At 65.5% G+C, this 19,533-nt stretch overlaps 1 protein-coding gene across 1 annotated transcript; it reads left to right on the top strand.

The window, feature by feature from the left end:
- Positions 1–1,264: 1,264 nt before the first annotated feature.
- Positions 1,265–18,853, top strand: CDC42BPG (CDC42 binding protein kinase gamma). The gene is given in 38 exon segments (XM_037517628.2): positions 1,265–1,376; positions 1,379–1,423; positions 3,835–3,926; positions 3,997–4,080; positions 4,387–4,482; positions 4,723–4,871; positions 5,400–5,493; positions 5,646–5,846; positions 5,970–6,218; positions 6,637–6,716; positions 7,081–7,178; positions 7,280–7,360; positions 7,869–7,975; positions 8,056–8,235; positions 8,521–8,613; positions 8,693–8,814; positions 8,888–8,960; positions 9,184–9,290; positions 9,369–9,483; positions 9,700–9,848; positions 9,942–10,030; positions 10,301–10,353; positions 10,430–10,528; positions 10,619–10,678; positions 10,965–11,070; positions 11,330–11,463; positions 11,547–11,686; positions 11,779–11,860; positions 12,475–12,691; positions 13,483–13,545; positions 13,649–14,248; positions 15,485–15,582; positions 15,655–15,739; positions 15,873–15,993; positions 16,136–16,253; positions 16,423–16,546; positions 16,671–16,756; positions 17,714–18,853. Coding segments are annotated over 38 exon segments (4,659 nt in total). The 3' UTR covers positions 17,771–18,853.
- The last annotated feature ends 680 nt before the right edge of the window (positions 18,854–19,533 follow it).

The raw sequence follows: 19,533 nt of genomic DNA on the forward strand, positions 1-19,533 counted from the left end.
CGCCCCGCCCACTTAGGGAGGACCCAGAGGGCCTCAGGTGAGGGCCGGTCTCACCTGTGCCAACCCTGCCCCCACCCCTCCCTGAGACACAGTGACCAGATCACCGGATTTAGATTTGAATCCGACTCCCCTTCCCGCGCCCACCACTTGGGGGGCACATCTCGTCTCTGTCCCCATTTTGCAGATCGCGGGCCCGGGAAGCCGCCGGGCCGGTGTCTGGGATCAAACCCGGGCGCGGCCAGCTCAGCTCCACAGACGTTCCCGACGCCTCCAGCACGCCGGGGCTCACTGCGGCCCCCTCGGGGAGGAAGGAAACCCCTAAGCGGATCTTTTGATGGAAAGCGTGTTGTCTACACCCGCTAAAATGCCCCTCCCTTTGATCTTGCGCCCGGAGCAGGCCACCCCACAGCCCCGGGGGGCGGCTCCCGCCCGGCGGCTCGGACGCCAGAAGCCCCGCCGGGCAGAGCCCCCCTCCGGCCCCGCCGGCCCCGCCCGCGCGGACCCCGCCTGGCCCTCGCGCTCCGGGCGCGCCCGCGCGGGGGGACCGGCCCGGCCGCCGCCCCGGCCCGCCCCGGTCCCCCCCGGCCCGCCCCGCCCCGGTCCCCCCGCCCCGCCCCGGCCCGGCCTCAGTTTGTCCACCTGCCGAATGGGCGGGGCCGCCCCCGCCCCCCGCCCCGGCCGGCGGGACCGACGAGTACGAGGACCTCGGGAACCGGCGAGTTTGGGGGCCCGCGGCGGGTCCCGGGGAGAGCGCGGACTACAACTCCCATCCGGCCGCGGGGCCCGGGGCGCCCCGGCCCCTCGCCCCGACCCGCGGCGGAGCGGCCGCCCCGGAGCCCCGGGGGCGGTGCCGGCGGCTCGCCTCGGCCAGGGCCCGCGGGGGCCGCAGGGCCGGGTCCGGGGCGCGGGGTCGAGAGGGACCCCCAGCCCCGGGGTCGCCCCCCGCCCCGCCCCGCCCGGGCGTTACTCTCTGGGGCCCGCCCCCCCACTTCCTGGCCGGAGTGACCCCGCCCCGCGCGCCTCCGCCCGCCCCCTCCCCCGCGTCCCCCATTGGCCGGCGCGCACCTGCCCGTCCGTTGGGGGCGGGGCGAGGGCGGGGCGCGCGCCCAGGTGAGGGCGCGCGGCGGCCGCCGAGGAAGGTGACAGCGGGGCGGGCGGAGGGCGGAGGCGGGGGGAGGACGCGCGGACGGACAGGCGGACCGACCGACGGGCGGGCATGCGGGCCGCCCGGCTCTAGCCCGGGCGCGGGGCCCCGGCCGCGGCCATGGAGCGGCGGCTGCGGGAGCTGGAGCGGCTGGCGCGGGGCGAGGCCGGCGGCGGCCCGGGGCTCGACGGCCTCCTGGACCTGCTGCTGGGGCTGCACCACGAGCTCAGCAGCGCCCCCTGCGGCGGGAGCGCAACGTGGCGCAGTTCCTGAACTGGGGTGAGTGCCCGGGCAGGGCGGGGCGGCCGGAGGGGGGACACCGCGCCGGACCCTCGCCCCCTCCCCCACGGGGAACCGCAGGCTCCCCCCACCCACACCCCGCAGACACCCCGCAGTCGCCTGACACATGCCACCGGACCCCAGGGCCTCAGTCGAGTCACCCCTTACCCTCACTCGGATTCACACTCGCAGCACCTGGCACGTGCCCCCCCCACACACCCCACAAACTTGGTCCAGGGTGTAGATCCCAGATGTGCGTGCACAAAATGGGCTCCACAGGACTTCTCACTGACACGTCACCCCTCACTGCAGCCTGTCACCCCCAGACACACACAGGCCTCCTGGTCTCCCACACGTCACAGGGACGTGCTCAGACTCACAGTTCACGCACTCGCCTGCAGACCCTCCAGCCACGCCGGCTGTCACACGCGCTCCGGCTTCCACTCACAGGTTGCAGGTACTGCACACTTTCAGGCGTCCGCCAACACACGCTCTCCCACCTTCCTGCACACAAAACCCCAGAACCCACCTCAGTCCCTTTGTGCAAGCTGCTGGCCAGGCTGTTCCCCAGAGCCTGGGGCAGGGGGCCCAGCGGGAGGTGGGTCTGCACCCCTCCCTGGTTGATTGAGTCACTGGGAGTGGCTGGCCCAGGGTGACCCTGCACCCGGTGTGGGCACCGGCGCCAGCCCCAGGGCTCCCTGGTCACGCCCGGCCGGCCAAGGAGGGAGGGCACCGGGCCCGGCCTGCAGGCGGGGTGAGGCCGGTGTTTGCCCAGTGGGCAGCCAGCGTTCTTGGCACTCCTGAGCTCCGGGCAGCGCAAGGACCAGCCTGGCACGGCCGGGGGCCTGCGAGCTGGGCCACAAGTTGGCCCCCAGCCCCAGCCGTTTCCTCCTGGTGAGGCCAGCCAGGGGCCCTCCCCTGCTGCCTGCCAGCCTCCCTGGACTCAGGCAGCCCCTGGGTGTGTGTCCGACCATGTTGTCATCCCCCCTGTGATGCCCACACACGTGTGTGTGTTTGCACACATTCGTGCTCCTCCCTGCCTGCCTCTGGCGTCTCTGCTGGGACCCCAGCATGGGGGCCTGTCTGTTGACATCCCCAAGGTAACTCTCAGGGCAGTGACTCACTCCTCTCCTGCCCCAGCTTGTCCCTGCTCCCGCCCGGAGCCCCCGTCCCCGAGGCAAGGCCAGGGGACCCAGCAGCCAGTTCTGGGGGCTTGGACCCTCCTGGCTGTGGGCCCCAGGCCGTGCCCACTGCCTGGCTGATGGGGAGCCACCCCAGCCTCCGCTGCCCCTTGGAGGCCCGTGGCTGGGCCTCCCCCGCTACACACACAGACCTGGGAAAGAGACAATTAATTTCTGTAATGAGGTTTCCACACCACCCCTGCTGCGGGGGTTCTGCCTGATAAACCTGTGGAGCAGCTCTCCGTCCCACCCACAGGCCCGCCCAGCTGGCAGGGAGTTTCCCTCCTGGCAGGGGGAAACTGAGGCAGGGGCCTGCACTGCAGCTGCCCCCAGCCCCTACCGGTCATCCTTGCATCTCCCCGAGTGTACAGCCCCAGTTCCGAGCCGTGGCCCCTCCAGGCCTGGGAAGGGCCTGAAGCGGTTGGAGATGCCCCTCGCGGAGCAGGGACTATGAGGCAGGGGGAGGTTCTTGGCCAGGTGAAGGCTGCGTCCAGAGAGGGAAGCAGGGCTCGGAGTTGTAGGGCTGGGCAGGCCTGGAATCCCGAGAGCTCACACCCTCAGGTGCCAGCGTCAGGCGCCAGGGAAAGGTTTTCTGGCCTTGTTTTTTGAGTCTTGTGAGAACCTGGGCCAACCGTTCTCTGCCTCCAGACCGAGGAGCCCTGCAGGGGCCTGGCCTCCGAGAACCCTGCAGAGCCCCTGTCCTCTGTCCCCCAGGGCTGCCCAGGCCTCTGTGCCCACAGGGTCCCAGGACTGGGGCCCTCAGCTCCTCAGTGGCAGAGAAGCCTCTTGGAGGACAAGGAATGTTGCCCGTCCAGTTTTCCAAGACAGGTCCCGGCCTGGTCCTAGCAGGGGCCCAGAACTGAGCTGGGGGTGAGAATGGTGTCCCCATCACCCCCAGGGTGACCTGGCCAGTCAGGGTCAGGCCCCAGCCTGAGAAGGACCACAGGTTCCATCCATCTGAGGGATGGAGGCATCTGGTGTCTGGGGACAAGGGATCCGGGAGCCGTGGATTCAGGGAGGCTTGGGGGCCGAGTGGCCAGGACACCCCCTTCCACACTTCCTGATCATGGACAGGCCTGTGGCTTCTCAGTGCCGTGGCTAGAGGCTGTCCTGGGAAGGTTGTCTGTCTTGGGCCTGGCCCTCTGGGAGTGGCAGCTCCTGGCTTTCGCCCTCGAGGGGGAGCTGGGGCCTCCCTGCAGGTGCCCTGAGCCCCGTGCCCTGTCCCCTCAGCCAGCCCCTTCGTGAAGAAGGTGAAAGAGTTGCGGCTGCAAAGAGATGACTTTGAGATCCTGAAGGTCATCGGCCGAGGGGCCTTCGGGGAGGTGAGCACGGGCCGAGGGCGGGAGGAGCGGCCGCACGGGCCGGGCTGATCCCAGCGCTCTGTGGCCTCAGGTCGCCGTGGTGAGGCAGAGGGACAGCGGGCAGATTTTTGCCATGAAAATGCTGCACAAATGGGAGATGCTGAAGAGAGCAGAGGTCAGTGGGGTCTGCGGGACGTGGGCACCTGCAGCAGGGCGGGGGGCGGTGTGTGCTGCCCTCAAGGCCTGCAGGCATGGCCGCACCCCCGCCCCCGCCGCGTCCTCCCAGGGAGCCTCTCTTAGAAGCCCGCCGAGTCTCCCTTCCATAATGACCCGGGCGCGGAGCCTGGCAGCGCGGGCTGCTGGGGCTCCCACGGGCCACTCCATTTGAGCTTCCAGACTTAGGAATCTTCTCCTACCCCTGAGCTGGCAAGAGGGATTTCCTGGGTTCTGATCCCCCCCTTGCTCCCCAAACCTGCGGCAGACGGCCTGTTTCCGGGAGGAGCGGGACGTTCTGGTGAAGGGGGACAGCCGCTGGGTGACGGCTCTGCATTACGCCTTCCAAGACGAGGAGTACCTGGTGAGGACCCGGCGCGGCTGGATGGGCTGGCCTGGGGACCAAGGAGAGTGCCCCGAGGGGCCAGGGGTGCTCGGTCCCAGGAGAGAGACCCCCTCCTATGGGGATTCCAGGGTCCAGAGCCTCCTGCTTGAGAGCGGACTGGGAGGCACAGCCCTGCCTTCCCAGGGCCAGAAGGGACCCCCAGGGCCGGCGGGGGGTGGCCCCATCTGACTCTGCCCCCTGCCGCTCTCTGCCCTCTAGTACCTGGTGATGGACTACTATGCTGGGGGGGACCTCCTCACCCTGCTGAGTCGCTTCGAGGACCGCCTCCCGCCTGAGCTGGCCCAGTTCTACCTGGCCGAGATGGTGCTGGCCATCCACTCACTGCACCAGCTGGGCTATGTCCACAGGTGGGGACCCCAAAGCCCGTGGCTCCGTCCAGCCCCGACTGAGAGCTCTAGGGACATTGGCTCAGCCCTCACCGCCTGCCGGGCCCTGGGGTGGCTTCTGCGCAGGCGCTTCCTTTGAAGCCTCACACCCAAAACTTACATGATGGGGGCCACTGCCGTCCCCGTTTAACAGGTGAGCAAGTCAGAGCTGAGTGCGGGTGAGCACCCGGCCCCAGGTGACTCAGCTAGTGCACCGGGGGAGCTGGCCCCGCGTCCCTCACAGCCCGCTCTGCTGCCTCCACGGGTCATCGCCGGCCCTCTCTTCCTTGAGGGGCCCAGCGTACCCCACTCTCTTCCTTGTGTGGGCCAGGATGCCTGGCTGCCCGCCTCCCCTACTGTGTGCGTGCACACACTGTGCTCCCATGGGTGGGCAGGAGCACGCGAGTGCCTGCGCGCTCCGGAGTCTGCACGCGCCCATGGACACTCAGCGGGCATGTGGCGAGTGCGTCCACACGCAGGTCAAGCCCGCACCCTCCCGCCCTTCCCTAGGGACGTGAAGCCAGACAACGTCCTGCTCGACATGAACGGGCACGTCCGCCTGGCCGACTTCGGCTCCTGCCTGCGTCTCAACAACAGTGGCATGGTGAGGACCCGCCCGGGGCTGCCCAAGGCAGCGAGAGGCGCCGGGCCTTGCCAGGGGCGCCAGCTCCCGGAGGAAAAGGGCCAGGCCCAGGCGGGGAGCCAGGGCCCGGGAGCGGCAGGCCCACGAGCCTGGTGTCCACCCAACACTCCCAGGTGGACTCGTCGGTGGCAGTGGGGACGCCGGACTACATCTCCCCTGAGATCCTGCAGGCCATGGAGGAAGGCAAGGGCCACTACGGGCCGCAGTGCGACTGGTGGTCGCTGGGAGTCTGCGCCTACGAGCTGCTCTTCGGGGAGACGCCCTTCTACGCCGAGTCCCTGGTGGAAACCTACGGCAAGATCATGAACCACGAGGTCTGGCCGCAGGTCCCGGGGGCCTGGGAGGGCGGCGGGGCTCCCGGGCCCCTGGCGTTGGAGATGCCCGAGTGCGGGAAGGGGCTCCCAGTCACCACCTGCACCCCTTCCCTGCACGCGCAGGACCACCTGCAGTTCCCCCCCGACGTGCCAGAAGTGCCGGCCAGTGCCCAGGACCTGATCCGCCAGCTGCTGTGCCGCCAGGAGGACCGTCTGGGCCGCGGGGGGCTGGACGACTTCCGGAAGCACCCCTTCTTTGAAGGCGTGGACTGGGAGCGGCTGGCAACCAGCACTGCCCCCTACATCCCTGAGCTCCGTGGGCCCGTGGACACGTCCAACTTCGATGTGGACGAGGACACGCTCAACCATCCAGTGAGTGGCAGGTCCCGCCTTGCCCTCGCAGGCCACGGGAACTTCCCCCTCTGGCAGGTCCTCCCAGCTGTTGCTGGGCTGGGGGTGAGGCCTCTGGAGCCCAGAGGCTCATGGGATTTGTGGCTCACCTGGGTTGGTTCACCTGCCCTGAGGTGGGTGGTGACAAGGGAAGGCCTTTGACCTCTGGTGTCATTCTATTAACCTGAGGTCAGACAAGGAAAAAAAACTCCCAGAAGCACCTGGGAGACCATACCTCAAGGGGCCTGGGAGCCATCCTTTGAGGTGGAGGCCACGCTGCTCCCCGCAGTTCCCATCTGAGCAGGACGAGGGCGGCACACAGGTCCCAGGGACCTCCTGGGTCTCAGGCCTTAGCCTAGAGCGGTGCCCGGAGACTGACCTGCTCGCCCTCCTCCTGCAGGGGACCCTGCCTCCGCCATCCCATGGGCCCTTCTCAGGCCACCAACTGCCATTTGTGGGCTTCACCTACACATCAGGCAGGTGAGTCTAGGCCCTCCACCAGGAAGCTGGGCACTGCCTGACCCGAAGTGTCCCCTGTCAGGCCCCTAGGGAGGGAACTCAGGGTCCTCCTGGAATCTGCGAGGGACAGGAAGTAAAGGCTGAGCCCTTCGGGATGACCCTGTGCCCCAGGGTCCTACTGAAGCCATGCCCATGCCCCCTCATCCTGCTGCAGCACCTGGCCCTCACCTGTCTGGTCTGATCAGCTTTTCTTCCCAGCACAGAGCCCAGGGCTGGTACCAAGCCAGCCCCAGGGGCTGTTACTTGAAAGAATGAATAATTGGATGGAGGAGAGGGAAGCTTGGGGGGACATTTCTGCCAACTTCTGTGGCCATGTTCTCCCCAGTCCAGGCTCTGAGAGCAGCTCCAAGCAGGTAGCTGCCCTGGAGCAGAAGCTCCATCGTCTGGAGCAAGAGAAGGCAGAGCTGAGCAGGAGGCTACAAGGTAGGGGAGCCAGCTGGGCCCGGGCAGGTAGGTCTGACCCGGGAGGGGGCCACTGCTGCAGAATGAGCTGCTCACCTTTGGGTTGGGTACTCCCTCTGCAGACGCCCAGCAGACCCCCTCAGATCCTCGGGAGCTGGAACGGCTACGGAAGGAAGTGCAGACTCTACAGGACAAGCTGTCAGGTAGCCCCCCTCACACCCCCAGGCTGAACTGCCTCCCTAGCACACCCGAGTCCAGCCCCAGTTCCAGTCCTGCCCCTGCTCTGTCACATGCTATATGACCTCAGGGAAGTATCTTTTTTGCGTTTGTAGAAGAACTGGGGTGCAGGCCAGAGGTGGGGGGGCGGGTGAGCGGATTCACCAGAGACAGAGTAAAGAGCAGAACAGGTGGATCCACTGAGATCACTGCTGAGGGGAGCAGCGGGGAGACAGGAGGGGTCTGCTGCGCCCCGTGGGCCAGCTCCCTGGCCGGGGATGAACTCAGACCGCAGCGGTGATATCACTGAGACATAACCCCTGGGCCACCAAGAGGCCCCTCAGGGAAGTGTCTTAATCTCTCTGAGCCTGCGCCTGCGTGTAGAAAATGAGCCAAGGAAATCTACCTCCCAGGCTGTGCGAGGGTCCCCTGCTGGAGAGTGCGGGCTGACGCCGGGGCAGTCAGTGAGTGCGGGTCTCTGACAATTCCTGGCAGGGGCGCTGAGGGACGGCATCGCACCCTCGTCCCAGTCGGAGGGGACCCCTGCTGGCAGCCCAGGCCAGGACACTGACCTGCGGCAGGACAGAGACCGACTCTTCCAGGTGAGGGCCTGGTGAGTTGGGCCAGGGGCCAGGGTACCCTGCTAAGAAAGGCCACGCCTGACCTTGACCCTGACCCCCAGGAGCTGGCCGAGGCTCGGGCCGGGCTGCAGGCGCAGGAACAGGAGCTCTGCAAAGCCCGGGCGCACCAGAAGGAGCTGCTGCACAGGCTGCAGGAGGCCCAGGAGAGGGAGGCGGCCACAGTCGGCCAGACGCAGGCCCTGAGCTCCCAGTTGGAGGAAGCACAAGGTGCCCGGAGGGAGGTGAGTGACAGTGCGGGGCACAGCAGCAGGACCCGGCCCCCATGCCCCTCAGCTTGGTTGGAGGGAGCCCTGGCAGCTCTGTGCAAGGTGCTGGGAGCACCCCGTGCCTGGGCACCCCCACGTGACTGGCAGAGTTTGAGTGAGGGGAGGATGGTTAGGGCGGGGCAAGCTGGGATTCACCTCCTCCCGCACGCTGTGGCTGGCACAGGTCCAGAGCCTGTAGCGAGGTGGGCAGAGAGTTGGGGTGGGCAGGTCAGCACTGACCACCTCTGCACCCCATCACAGCTGCAAGCCCAGGTGGCCACCCTGAACCGGGAGTTGATGCGGCTCCAGAAACAGCGGGATCGAAACCTTCAGAGGGAGTCGGCCCCGGTCAAGGTAGGAAGGCCAGGCCTCTGCTGGGGGTAGGACAGCCTGGCTCCTCAGGCCCCTGCCTGACCCTTCTCCATGTCTCAAGACCGTCCATACCACCTCCGAGACGAATGGCGTGGGGTCGCCAGAGGCCGGGCCTCAGGAGGCGCAACTGAGGAAGGAGGTGGCCGCCCTGCGGGTGCAGCTGGAGCAGGCCCGCAGTCACGGGTGAGCCAGGCGTGAAGTGGGGGCAGGGGGTGGGCCTGAGCTGGGGGTCACCGAGTCACCCCCTCTTTCCTAGGTCCAGCGGGAAAGAGGAGGCTCTGAGCCGGCTACAGGAGGAGAACCGGAGGCTGAGCCAGGAGCAGGAGCGGGTGAGTGGGGAAGAGAGGGGCCGGGCTACACAGACGGACAGACAGTGGGTGCAGGTGGGGAGCCCGCAGGGCGGAGGTCAGCGTTGCTCGAATCCCGGGGAGCAGGCTGTCTCTAGCTCCACGGTGCCCGCGGCCCCCTGCGGGTGAGCGAGGGTGGACGCGGGAGGGGCGTCCGGGGAGGTGGGCCCCTGGGGACTGACCCTGCCTTCCCGCCACGCCTCAGCTGGTGGAGGAGCTGGAGCGGGAACAGCAGAGCAAGCAGCGGCTGGAGGGCGAGCGGCGGGAGACAGAGAGCAACTGGGAGGCCCAGATTGCTGACATCCTCAACTGGTGGGTGCTGGGGGCTGGGGCTGGGCCCAGGTGGGGCCGAGGGTCGCAGCCCCTAACCTTGGGGCCCCTTGCCATCAGGGTGAATGATGAGAAGGTCTCCAGAGGCTACCTGCAGGCCCTGGCCACCAAGATGGCTGAGGAGTTGGAGTCCCTGCGGAACGTAGGCACCCAGACGCTCCCTGCCCGGCCACTGGTGAGCCCCAGCGACCCCCTGGGGGAGGGTGCCGGCAGCCCCGCACCTCAGATGATGGGTCGCTGAGCTCACAGATCAGTGACTTGCCTGAGCTCACAGCGCATTGCTGGCAAAGCTGGAGTTGGGCCTGGTGTGGGCAGCAGTGTGCTCTGATGGGAGAGTCCTTGGAGGGTGCCAGGCCCGGGAGGCATCTCATGTGGGCACTCTGGCCATCAGGACCACCAGTGGAAGGCCCGGCGGCTGCAGAAGATGGAGGCCTCGGCCAGGCTGGAGCTGCAGTCGGCCCTGGAGGCCGAGATCCGGGCCAAGCAGGGCCTGCAGGAGAGGCTGACGCAGGTGCAGGAGGCCCAGCTGCAGGCCGAGAGGTGAGACTGGGGGTCAGCGCTGCCCAGGGGCCCTGGCCTCATGCAGAGGGCTGCAGGCGGGCATGGTCACCCGCCTCACCCTGTCTCCCCCAGCCGTCTTCAAGAGGCGGAGAAGCAGAACCAGGGCCTGAGGCAGGAGCTCGCGACACTGAAGGAGGAACTGCACGCGAGGGCGTCCGGGGGTGAGTGGCCATCTGCACTCTAGCCTCAGGGCTACCAAAGGGATCCCACAAGAGCGTTGCAGGACTATGGAGACAAGATTTGGCCCCAGACTCTACTATTTCCCCATTGCCTGTTCCTCAGCCCTTACTAAGGGCCTGCTGTACACTAGGGCCCCCCACAGCCTGTGATCATTTCCCCATTTTACTGAGGTAGAAACTGAGGCCCCTGGTTCCTCAGGGTTAGGCCGGAGCTGGGGAAGCCCCCCCAGTGCCCATACCCTCTGTTTGCAGACACCAAGCCCTCCAACTCCCTGATTACCTTCCTGTCCTTCCGGAGCTCAGAGGTAAGAGCCAGGTGCGGGGGACTAGCATCCTGGAGAGAGGTGCGGGGCCTTGACTTTGCCCCATCCCGATCCCCAGAAGGATTCCACCAAGGACCCTGGCGTCTCAGGAGAGGCCCTGAGGCCCGGGATGGAGCCAGAGCTGAGGCCGGAGGGCCGCCGTAGCCTGCGCCTGGGGGTGAGGACAGGTGGGAGGTGGGCAGGAAGTGGGGGGGCTGGGTCGTCCTTGCCCTTGCATTCTCACCTGTTGGCTGGCCCTCCCCTTCAGGCTGTGTTCCCCAGAGCACCTGCTGCTACCACAGCCCCGGCCGACGGGCCTCCTGCCAAGGTCAGCACCTCAGGGCAGAGCGGGGTGGGTGCCCAAACCTTTCTGCCAGGTTCCCATGGACCATGGGGACCCGCCACAGACCTCAGGGCTGGAGACCATGTTGGGGGAGGTGGCAGTAGTGACGAGCTACAGTGATACCAGGGACTCTTGGGGCACAGAGTGCCCCCTGCCACCTGGTTCAACCCCTGCTTCTGCCTGACTCCTCAGGGTGGCTTGGGGGGGTGAATCATGGGGCCCTTGGAGGCCGTGGTCAAGCACGGGTAATGGGCACATCCCCTTTCCCCAGCCTGGCTCACACATGCTGCGCCCCCGAAGCTTCCCATCCCCCACCAAGTGTCTCCGCTGTACCTCGATGATGCTGGGCCTGAGCCGCCAGGGCCTGGGCTGCGACGGTGAGACCCCGCCCCGCTCACACCTGCCTCCCTGTGCGGCCGCAGCCCTGGTGGGAACAGAGGTGGCCCCGCTGCCACTCGCGCCTCCTGGCCGACACCGCCCGCTGCTCCCTGCTCCCTGCTGTCCTCCCACGGCGGGGCAGTGGGTGACAGGGTGGCTCTGGGCGCCAGGAAGCTGGGCTGGGCATGGCCAGGGTCCTGCTTCCAGGCTGTCCCCGCCCAGCCTCACACTGTCCGCTTTCTCCCGCTTTCCCCACAGCCTGCGGCTACTTCTGTCACTCAACTTGTGCCCCCCAGGCCCCACCCTGCCCCGTACCCCCTGACCTCCTCCGCACAGGCCTGGGAGTGCACCCTGAAACGGGCACGGGCACAGCCTACGAGGGCTTCTTGTCGGTGAGCTGGGGCCGGGGGCGGTGCAGGCTGGGCGTGGTGAGGCTGAGGGCCCGGCCAGCCCTGCCACACCTGCCTCCCCACAGGTGCCACGGCCCTCGGGCGTCCGGCGGGGCTGGCAGCGAGTGTTCGCCGCTCTCAGCGACTCGCGCCTGCTGCTGTTCGATGCCCCCGAGCCTCGGCTCAGCCCAACCAGCGGGGCCCTCCTGCAGGCACTGGATCTGAGGTGGGTGCCGGGCAGCGGCAGGGGGCAAGGGTTGAGGGGTCAGGCACGGCCAAGGGTAGTATGATGTCTGACCTGCTCCATGGACCTCACAGGGACCCCCAGTTCTCAGCCACCCCGGTCCTGGCCTCTGATGTCATCCACGCCCAATCCAAGGACCTGCCCTGCATCTTCAGGGTGAGTGCCTGGTGGGGAGGCCCCTCCGGGTGACGCTTCTGTCCATCTCCATGGTGACCCCTTTCATCTACCCCCTCGCCCGCACAGCCCCCGCTGGCCCACGCACCTGTCCTCACCCCTCAGCCCAGTGAGCTTCCCGTACTCGATCGGGCTCTGTTCTGCCAAATGTTTAGGGCCCTTCTAAGGCTCCAGCGTCCTGATCGTGACCTTGAGGCCCCGCCTTCCTGGCCCTGCAGGTCTCCTCAGCCTCCTCCTCCTCAAGCCTCTCTCTGCTCTGACCCCACCTGTTTTCTCGGTTCCCTGGGCACCTTCGCATCCTGCCCAGAGCCGCCAGCCACTCTGCCCGCGCTGCTCCTGGCTGCCCCACTCCCCGCTGAGGCTCCTGGGGGCTCACCTTCGTGTTCTCAAAATGCCCGGGCCTCCCTGCTGCAACTCTGGTCCCAGGGCTCCAGACCTGCCTGTGTGCGTGGCCGCCAGGTCTGGCTTCTTAGCCGCGGGGCACCCGCACTGCTCCTGAGAGCCCCGGGGTGCTACCAGGCATCAGCTGATGGCGAGGGGAGGGAGGAAGGCCCCGTCTCCCCGCCCGTCGCCCCCAGCTTGGGTCCTGCCCCCAGGTGACAGCCTCCCAGCTGACGGTGCCCCCCACCACATGCACCGTGCTGCTGCTGGCGGAGAGCGAGGCGGCCCGGGACCGCTGGCTGCGGGTGCTGAGCGAGCTCCAGCAGCTGCTGCAGGACGCGCGGCCGAGGCCCCGGCCAGTGTACGCGCTCAAGGAGGCCTACGACAACGGGCTGCCGCTGCTGTCCAACACGCTCTGCGCGGCCATCATTGGTGAGCTGCTGGGGGCATGGCCCCGGCGGGCAGGGCGGGGGAGGAGTCCAGGGCCCAGGATGGCGCTGCCCCGGCCACAGTCCGAAGGGTCACTGTCACCGCCCCGTGCCTGCATCCCCACGCCGTGGACTCTGCCAGCACACCCCCTCCCCAAACCTCCCGGGCCCGGGGCGCGTCGTGAGCAGCGGCTGGGGGCGGGGTCCTGGCGCTGCCCCTTCATTTCCTTGAGCCTCACTTTCCGCGTTTTTCTAAAAGAATCTCAAGCAAGAGAACAGGGCAAAGACTAGTTGGAGACGGTGGGTGTTTTGGTTCCGGCTTACCAGCAACGGGGTGACCGAGGGGAGGCTCACACCGGCTCCCGTGGGAGCCCAGTGCTGGACGTCTCCCCGGAACCACCAGGGTGGGAGCCACAGCCAGGACGGCGGGTCCCCCAGGTCGGGAGCAGGGATTGCCGTGAACAGGGGGCTCTGCTTAACACTCGCCCGATTCACATGGTCTCTTCCCAGGGCCACAGCTGCTCTGTGGCAAAGGTGCCCTCATCATCCCCGCTTCACATGTGGGGAAACTGAGGCTCTGAGAAGTGACGTGACTTACCCCAAATCTTACAGCTCAGGCCGGCGGGTCTCACCCGGTGGGCCTTCCCCATTCTAGTTAGTTCAGACTCTGGGGGACAAGGGTCCAGTGACGCAGGCACAGTGGTTTGCTGTCAGGAGATGCTGATGCCCACACGGCCAGGGGGCTGCCCTCCCGCGGCCAGGTGGCCCCTCTGACCCTGACCCTTCCCTCTCCAGACCAGGAACGGCTTGCTCTGGGCACCGACGAGGGTCTGTTTGTGATCCACCTGCACAGCAACGGTACGTGCCTGCTGGGCCGGGGATCAGCCAAGGCGAGGGAGGACGGGCCGGGGGCTGCACTTCACCCACCTGCTGGTGACCCTCTTCCTCCCCAACCCCGCAGACATCTTCCAGGTGGGTGAGTGCCGGAAGGTGCAGCGGCTGGCGGTGAGCCCCACTGCGGGCCTCCTGGTTGTGCTGTGTGGCCGTGGCCCCAGTGTGCGCCTCTTCGCCCTGAGTGAGCTGGAGAGCGTGGAGGCAGCTGGCACCAAGATCCCCGAGTCTCGAGGCTGCCAGGCGCTGGCAGCCGGGCGCATCCTGCAGGCCCGCACCCCCGTGCTCTGCGTAGCCGTCAAGCGCCAGGTGCTCTGCTACCAGCTGGGCCCCAGGCCCGGGCCCTGGCAGCGCCGCATCCGCGAGCTGCAGGCCCCCGCACCTGTGCAGAGCCTGGGGCTGCTGGGCGACCGGCTGTGCGTGGGTGCGGCCGGTGCCTTCTCGCTGTACCCGCTGCTCAACGAGGCTGCGCCCGTGGCCCTGGGCGCTGGCCTGGTGCCCGAGGACCTGCCACCATCCCGTGGGGGCCTGGGGGAGGCGCTGGGAGCCGTAGAGCTCAGCCTGAGTGAGTTCCTGCTGCTCTTCACCACTGCCGGCGTCTACGTGGACAGCGCTGGACGCAAGTCTCGCATTCAAGAGCTGCTGTGGCCGACGGTGCCCACAGGCTGGGGTAAGGCCTGGGAAGGGAGCAGCGCGGGTGGAACCGGCACCTCCAGTGTGGCCCACACATGTGACAACAGGGTCCCGCCCAAGCTCCTGAGCTTGGCCTCGGAGGCCGGTGTGTTCCCTCCAGGCCGACCACATCCCGCTCTGCGCTCCAGGGTCCTTCTCTCCCGTGTCCTAGTCGTGTCCCCCGGCTGCACTGCTCCTCTTGTTGTATCCGGGCCCACTCTTACCCGAGCCCAGACAGCTACGTGTCCCCAGCCTAGAGTGGGCGGGCCCCCCTTAAATGGCACAGGAATTGCTGTCACTGTCCCTGGGTTATGTGTCGCTTAACAACATTGCCGTCAACCCTCAACCCCTTGCGGGCGGGTGGCCTGACAGGCTGTGGCAGGGAGGCCAGGCGTGCGGCCGGCCCCGCCACCTGGACTGGGGCAATTGCACAGCGTGGCCTTTACACAACATTGACTATAACGTGTCTCAGAATCCCTGCGTTAGGCGACGTGACTTTATTGCTCTCGTGCTCCCTGCCCGGCCCTCCCCCATCACTGGTCCTTTGCTTCCCCCTCCCCCTGCTTCAGACCTCTGCCCTGGCTCTTAGCACCTGCCTGTAATGACTGGTGTGCACTGGAGCGTGCACCCGGCACAGGCAAACACACCCAGGGGCTATGACTGTGGGAAGGAAGGAGGGAAAGCTTGATTGACTGAATAAATTCATGCACTAACTGGGCAGTGAGGGCCTCTGGCACGTCCACAGGGAGCCGATGTGGTGGGGTGGGCTGGGAGGGAGGGACAGAGCTCCTTGGGTGAGCAGTGGCTCTTTTGGGGTGGGGCCTGCGGCTTGGGTACAGCACAGATAAGCTTGGGCCCAGGTTGCCTGGGGCTGATTCCTGCCTCCCTGCCACTGGGCGACCTTGGCCACCACCTAGCCTGGGCTTCTCGGCCTCCGCCTGTAAGTTAGAGCTGAGAATGCTACTTGCCCAGAGCTGTTTGAGAAGTAAGAGAGAAAAAATATGCGAAGTGGCTGGAACTATGGCTGGCACGGCACCCAGGGAGGCTCCTGATGCTTATCGCTGGCTTGTTGCGGAGGCGGGTGGGGCAGCTGGGAGAGCCTTGGGCAGCAGCCGGGTGGGGTGTGGAAGCCGCTGTGTTGCATTGGGGCACAGGGTGTTCCGTGCTATAGGGTGTTCGGAGAGGTGCCTGGCTGGCCGGGGTGGCACAGCAAAGCCGGTTTTGCTCCGTGCAGGGTACACAGCCCCCTACCTGACAGTGTTCAGCGAGAACGCCATGGATGTGTTTGATGTGAGGAGAGCAGAATGGGTCCAGACGGTGCCCCTCAAGAAGGTGAGGGCCTGCGCAGACCATGGGGCCCGTGGGGTGGGGTGCCCGGGGTGACCTCTGTGCTTGCTGCCTCAGGTGCGACCCCTGAACCCAGAGGGCTCCCTGTTCCTCCATGGCACCGAGAAGGTCCGCCTGACCTACCTCAGGAACCGGCTGTCAGGTGAGGGGCCGTGTGCGCGCCTGGGTGTTCACCTGACCGTTCACCTGAGCACATGTGCGGGCGGGCGCCCCTGCGCCCCTGGCTGGGACCTCGGGGGCCGTGGGCACCGCCCAGCTCTCTGCTTCTCCCACAGAGAAGGACGAGTTCGACATCCCCGACCTCACGGACAACAGCCGGCGCCAGCTGTTTCGCAGCAAGAGCAAGCGCCGCTTCTTCTTCCGCGTGTCAGAGGAGCAGCGGCAGCAGCAGCGCAGGTGAGCGGCGGGGCCTCCCATTCTTGGGGTGGGTGAGCCACCAGGGCAGAGGTGGGGGGGGCGGTGGCTGGAGTCCTGGGGAGGAGCGTGGCAGAGGGGGCACCTCAGCTCCGCCCCACCCTTACACCCCCTCCGCCCGCAGGGAGATGCTGAAGGACCCTTTTGTTCGCTCCAAGCTCATCTCATCGCCCACCAACTTCAACCACCTGGTGCACATGGGCCCTGCTGACGGGAGGCCCAGCATCAGGGCCCTGTCCCCGGTGAGTAGCCCATGGCAAGCCTCCCTGGAGAGGCTGAGCCAATCACTGGCCCCTCACCGGCCTCTGCTTCCTTACCCACGGCCCAGAGCCCCAGCCCTTGGACCTCAGCGGTTCTTCAGGCCTGGCCCGGGGGCCGCGCTCCCTACCCTTCCGCACTGTGCCCCAACAGGCTCGCGAAGAGAATGGCCGAGGTGCCCGCGGCTCTGGCCCGCAGCGACCCCACAGCTTCTCCGAGGCCCCGCGGCGCCCAGCCTCCATGGGCAGCGAAGGGCTGGCTGCAGCCGCGGACCCCAGTAAGGATAACGCAACAGCCTCCAGTACCTCCATGTTCCCTCTCCCCTCCCCCAGACGCCACCCTCTTTGGAGACCTCACATCTGACCTTAGATTTTTGTCTCCCCAACCTGCTCCTGGAGCAGTGAAGCGGAAACCGTGGACATCTCTCTCCAGCGAGTCTGTGTCGAGTCCCCAGGGATCGCTGAGCCCTGCCGCCTCCCTGACACAGGTGAGCAGTGGGGACGTCCCCTGGCCCCCCATTCAACGGACTGGCGCTTCTGTGCTAAGCTCTGCCCTGGGACCCAAGCTGAACCTATCCCTGCCCTGGACCCTAAGAGATGCGGCTTTTTCTCCCCGACAGTGGCCCCCAGCAGGCGGGCCTAGGTAGAAGTCTGGCTCCAGCTGGCCCAGTCTGCTCAGGAGGTGCCCAGCCTCCCTGGGTTTGTCTTGACTGCAAATTAAAGTGATTATGGGGAGACCCGTCCTGAGGGGGTGTGACACCCCAGCAGTGCCTGGCCCATGGGGAGAAGGGCTGTACCAGAAGGGGAGCTCTTGGGACTCTTAACAGATGCCCTACCCTGGGGGTGGGGAGGGCCAGAGAAGAGCAGTCTGTTCTCCTGGGGACTGGGAAGACCCAGGAGCTGCTGGGAAGGCTCCCACTCTCCTGCAGCCACATCCCAACTGCTGCACCCTGCAGGCACAGCAGGCCACTCAGAGCCCTGGGGCTGGCCTTGCTCTTTTGCCCCTTCAGGCTCTTGCCCTGCTGGCCTCCAGACCCTCAGCTTTGAAGGCCTTTTCGTGTCCTCAAATCTGATTAAAAATCAGCCTACCCTCAGGCCCTGCACCTTTATGACCTTCACCCAAAACCGCGGGTGGTCATTGCCCCCTGGGACTGGAGCCACCTTTGGTCCCCTCCCTCCCCCCACTGCTTGTCCATCCTGCTGCCCTTGTTGCTCGGGGTCAAGTTTGTCCTTGGCCCCTGAGTAAAGCATGTTTGTTGATTGAATGAAGAATGGAATGAACAAACACAGGGACTTCGATTTGGGTTTCAAAGTAAAGTAGGAGTTCCCAGATTCTTTTCCTGTACTGTCCCCGTCTGGCCTCTTCCACGGGCCCTGCTGCAGCAGCCGAGGGGCTCTGCGGGGCCTCTGGGAGTCCTAACTTACTTGCTTCTCCTTCCCTCCAGGTCTCAGAACGGCCCCGGAGTCTCCCTCCAGCCCCTGAATCAGAGAGCTCCCCTTGACACGCTCCGGCAGGGCCCACCCTGATCCCAGGACAGAGAGACGTGAAGGAGCAAAGAGCCTGAGGAATGCTACGCTCCGGCTGGTCCGGGACATGTGAAAATTTGGACTCAGGGGGGCAGTGGCTGGGAGGTTTCCCTGGGCTCTTAGGGTTCTGGGGTTCTGACTTCCAGCCCTCATCCCACCTTTCCAGTCTGCCCTTAGCCCCAACCTGGGAAAGCCTCTGAAAGTAGAATGGCCCCCCTTTTGCCCGGGGCGCCCCTCTGTCCTGGGGTGATTGTGCCAAAGTTCTTATTTCCAGTGCCAAGTCCCAGGAGGCTTAAGAGTCAAGATGAGGGATGAAGAAGGGCTGGGTCCCTGGGGGACCATCTGGGTCTTGGCTCTGGACTGTTCAGCCCTAGGTGAGGCCACGTCTCTGCTCAGGGGCAGGTGGGAATGCAGGTGCTGATCCAGAGGAAGGGAGACTAGAGAAGCAGGGGGAGGGATGTCGGTGAAGGAGATGGGGAAGAGGCTGAGAGAGGAGAGGAAGTGGAGAAGCAGGTGAGACTGGTGGGAAGCAAGTGGAAGCAGCCAAAGGAGGAGAGGGAGGAGGGAGAGGGCAGAGGAAGAGCAGGAGAGGGGGCTGGGAAGAGAACTCTGGCAGGGTCCTCTCTGGGGAGGAGCTGGTGGGCTGGGCACGGAGGAATCCTTGAAGCAGCTGACTGTCATCGAGCTGCCCCGCCCTGCCCCGGGGAGGTGATTCCTAGACAGGGAGGGGATGGGAGGGTATTTATAAGGGCTACTTGGTGGGAGACAGGCACCGGTGGGGACCACTGGGGGGTCTCCAGGCACACTCTGGCCCTTCCCCCAAAAGGGGAAGGTCCTTTTTCTCAAAGCTTCAACCAGCTATGTATTAGGGGATGATAGGGGGGCATTTTATTATTGATCACAGTCATTATTGTTATTATATTACTATTTTTATTAAACTTCCCCCTACCGATGAGTAGAGGGCAAAATAAGTATTTATCTCCTCAAATGCCACATTCCCAGGAGGGAACTTGATGCTCTGTGAGGCAGAAAGAAACCAATAAAGATCACTTTGTAAACTGCCGACCTCTTTGCCTAATCTGTACTGGGGTTCAGAAATTGGGGATGATCTGTTGTTTAAGTCACCAGCTTTGTGGTACAATTGTGTCGTAAACGTTCTTCTTGGCATTCTGAAATAAGAGTATCCAATTTTTTTTTTTTTTTTTTTAATAGAGGCATGCTTTATTTATTTATTTTATTTGTTTGTTTGTTTTGTTTATACATGCACTGGGTACAGTCAGAAGCGCGGGAGGGTGAGAGAATTCACCAGAGCCAGAGCGGGGAGCAGAGCAGGCAGAAGGACGGAAGTACACTGCTGAGGGGAGCAGCGGGCGGCAGGAGAGGTCTGCGCGCCATGTGGGACCCTCCTCCGGTGGCCAGGAAGCAGCCGGGGATCGAACCGGCGCCACAGAGGCCGCGGGCAGCTTCGCAACCCAGCGCTCAACCGCTGCGCCACCGGGGAGGCCCAAGAGTATCCAATTTTGGATCACATGCTGCATTTGGTTATCTCTTTAGTCACCTTGAATCTGGGGTTTCCTGTCCCCCTTTTTTGGGTTGTCCTTCATGATATTAACATTTAGGAAGGGTCCAAGGCTGCACTTGGAACACCACCTGCCGTCTGCAAGTGTCTTGACTGTCTCCTCATTCAATTCAGATTTAATGGTTTTTGTCAATATTACATAGCTCATGGTATTGGAAA

The sequence above is a fragment of the Talpa occidentalis genome, unplaced genomic scaffold (assembly GCF_014898055.3).
Source record: "Talpa occidentalis isolate TD23 unplaced genomic scaffold, MPIMG_talOcc4v2.1 talOcc4.17, whole genome shotgun sequence".
Taxonomy (NCBI): Eukaryota; Metazoa; Chordata; class Mammalia; order Eulipotyphla; family Talpidae; genus Talpa; species Talpa occidentalis.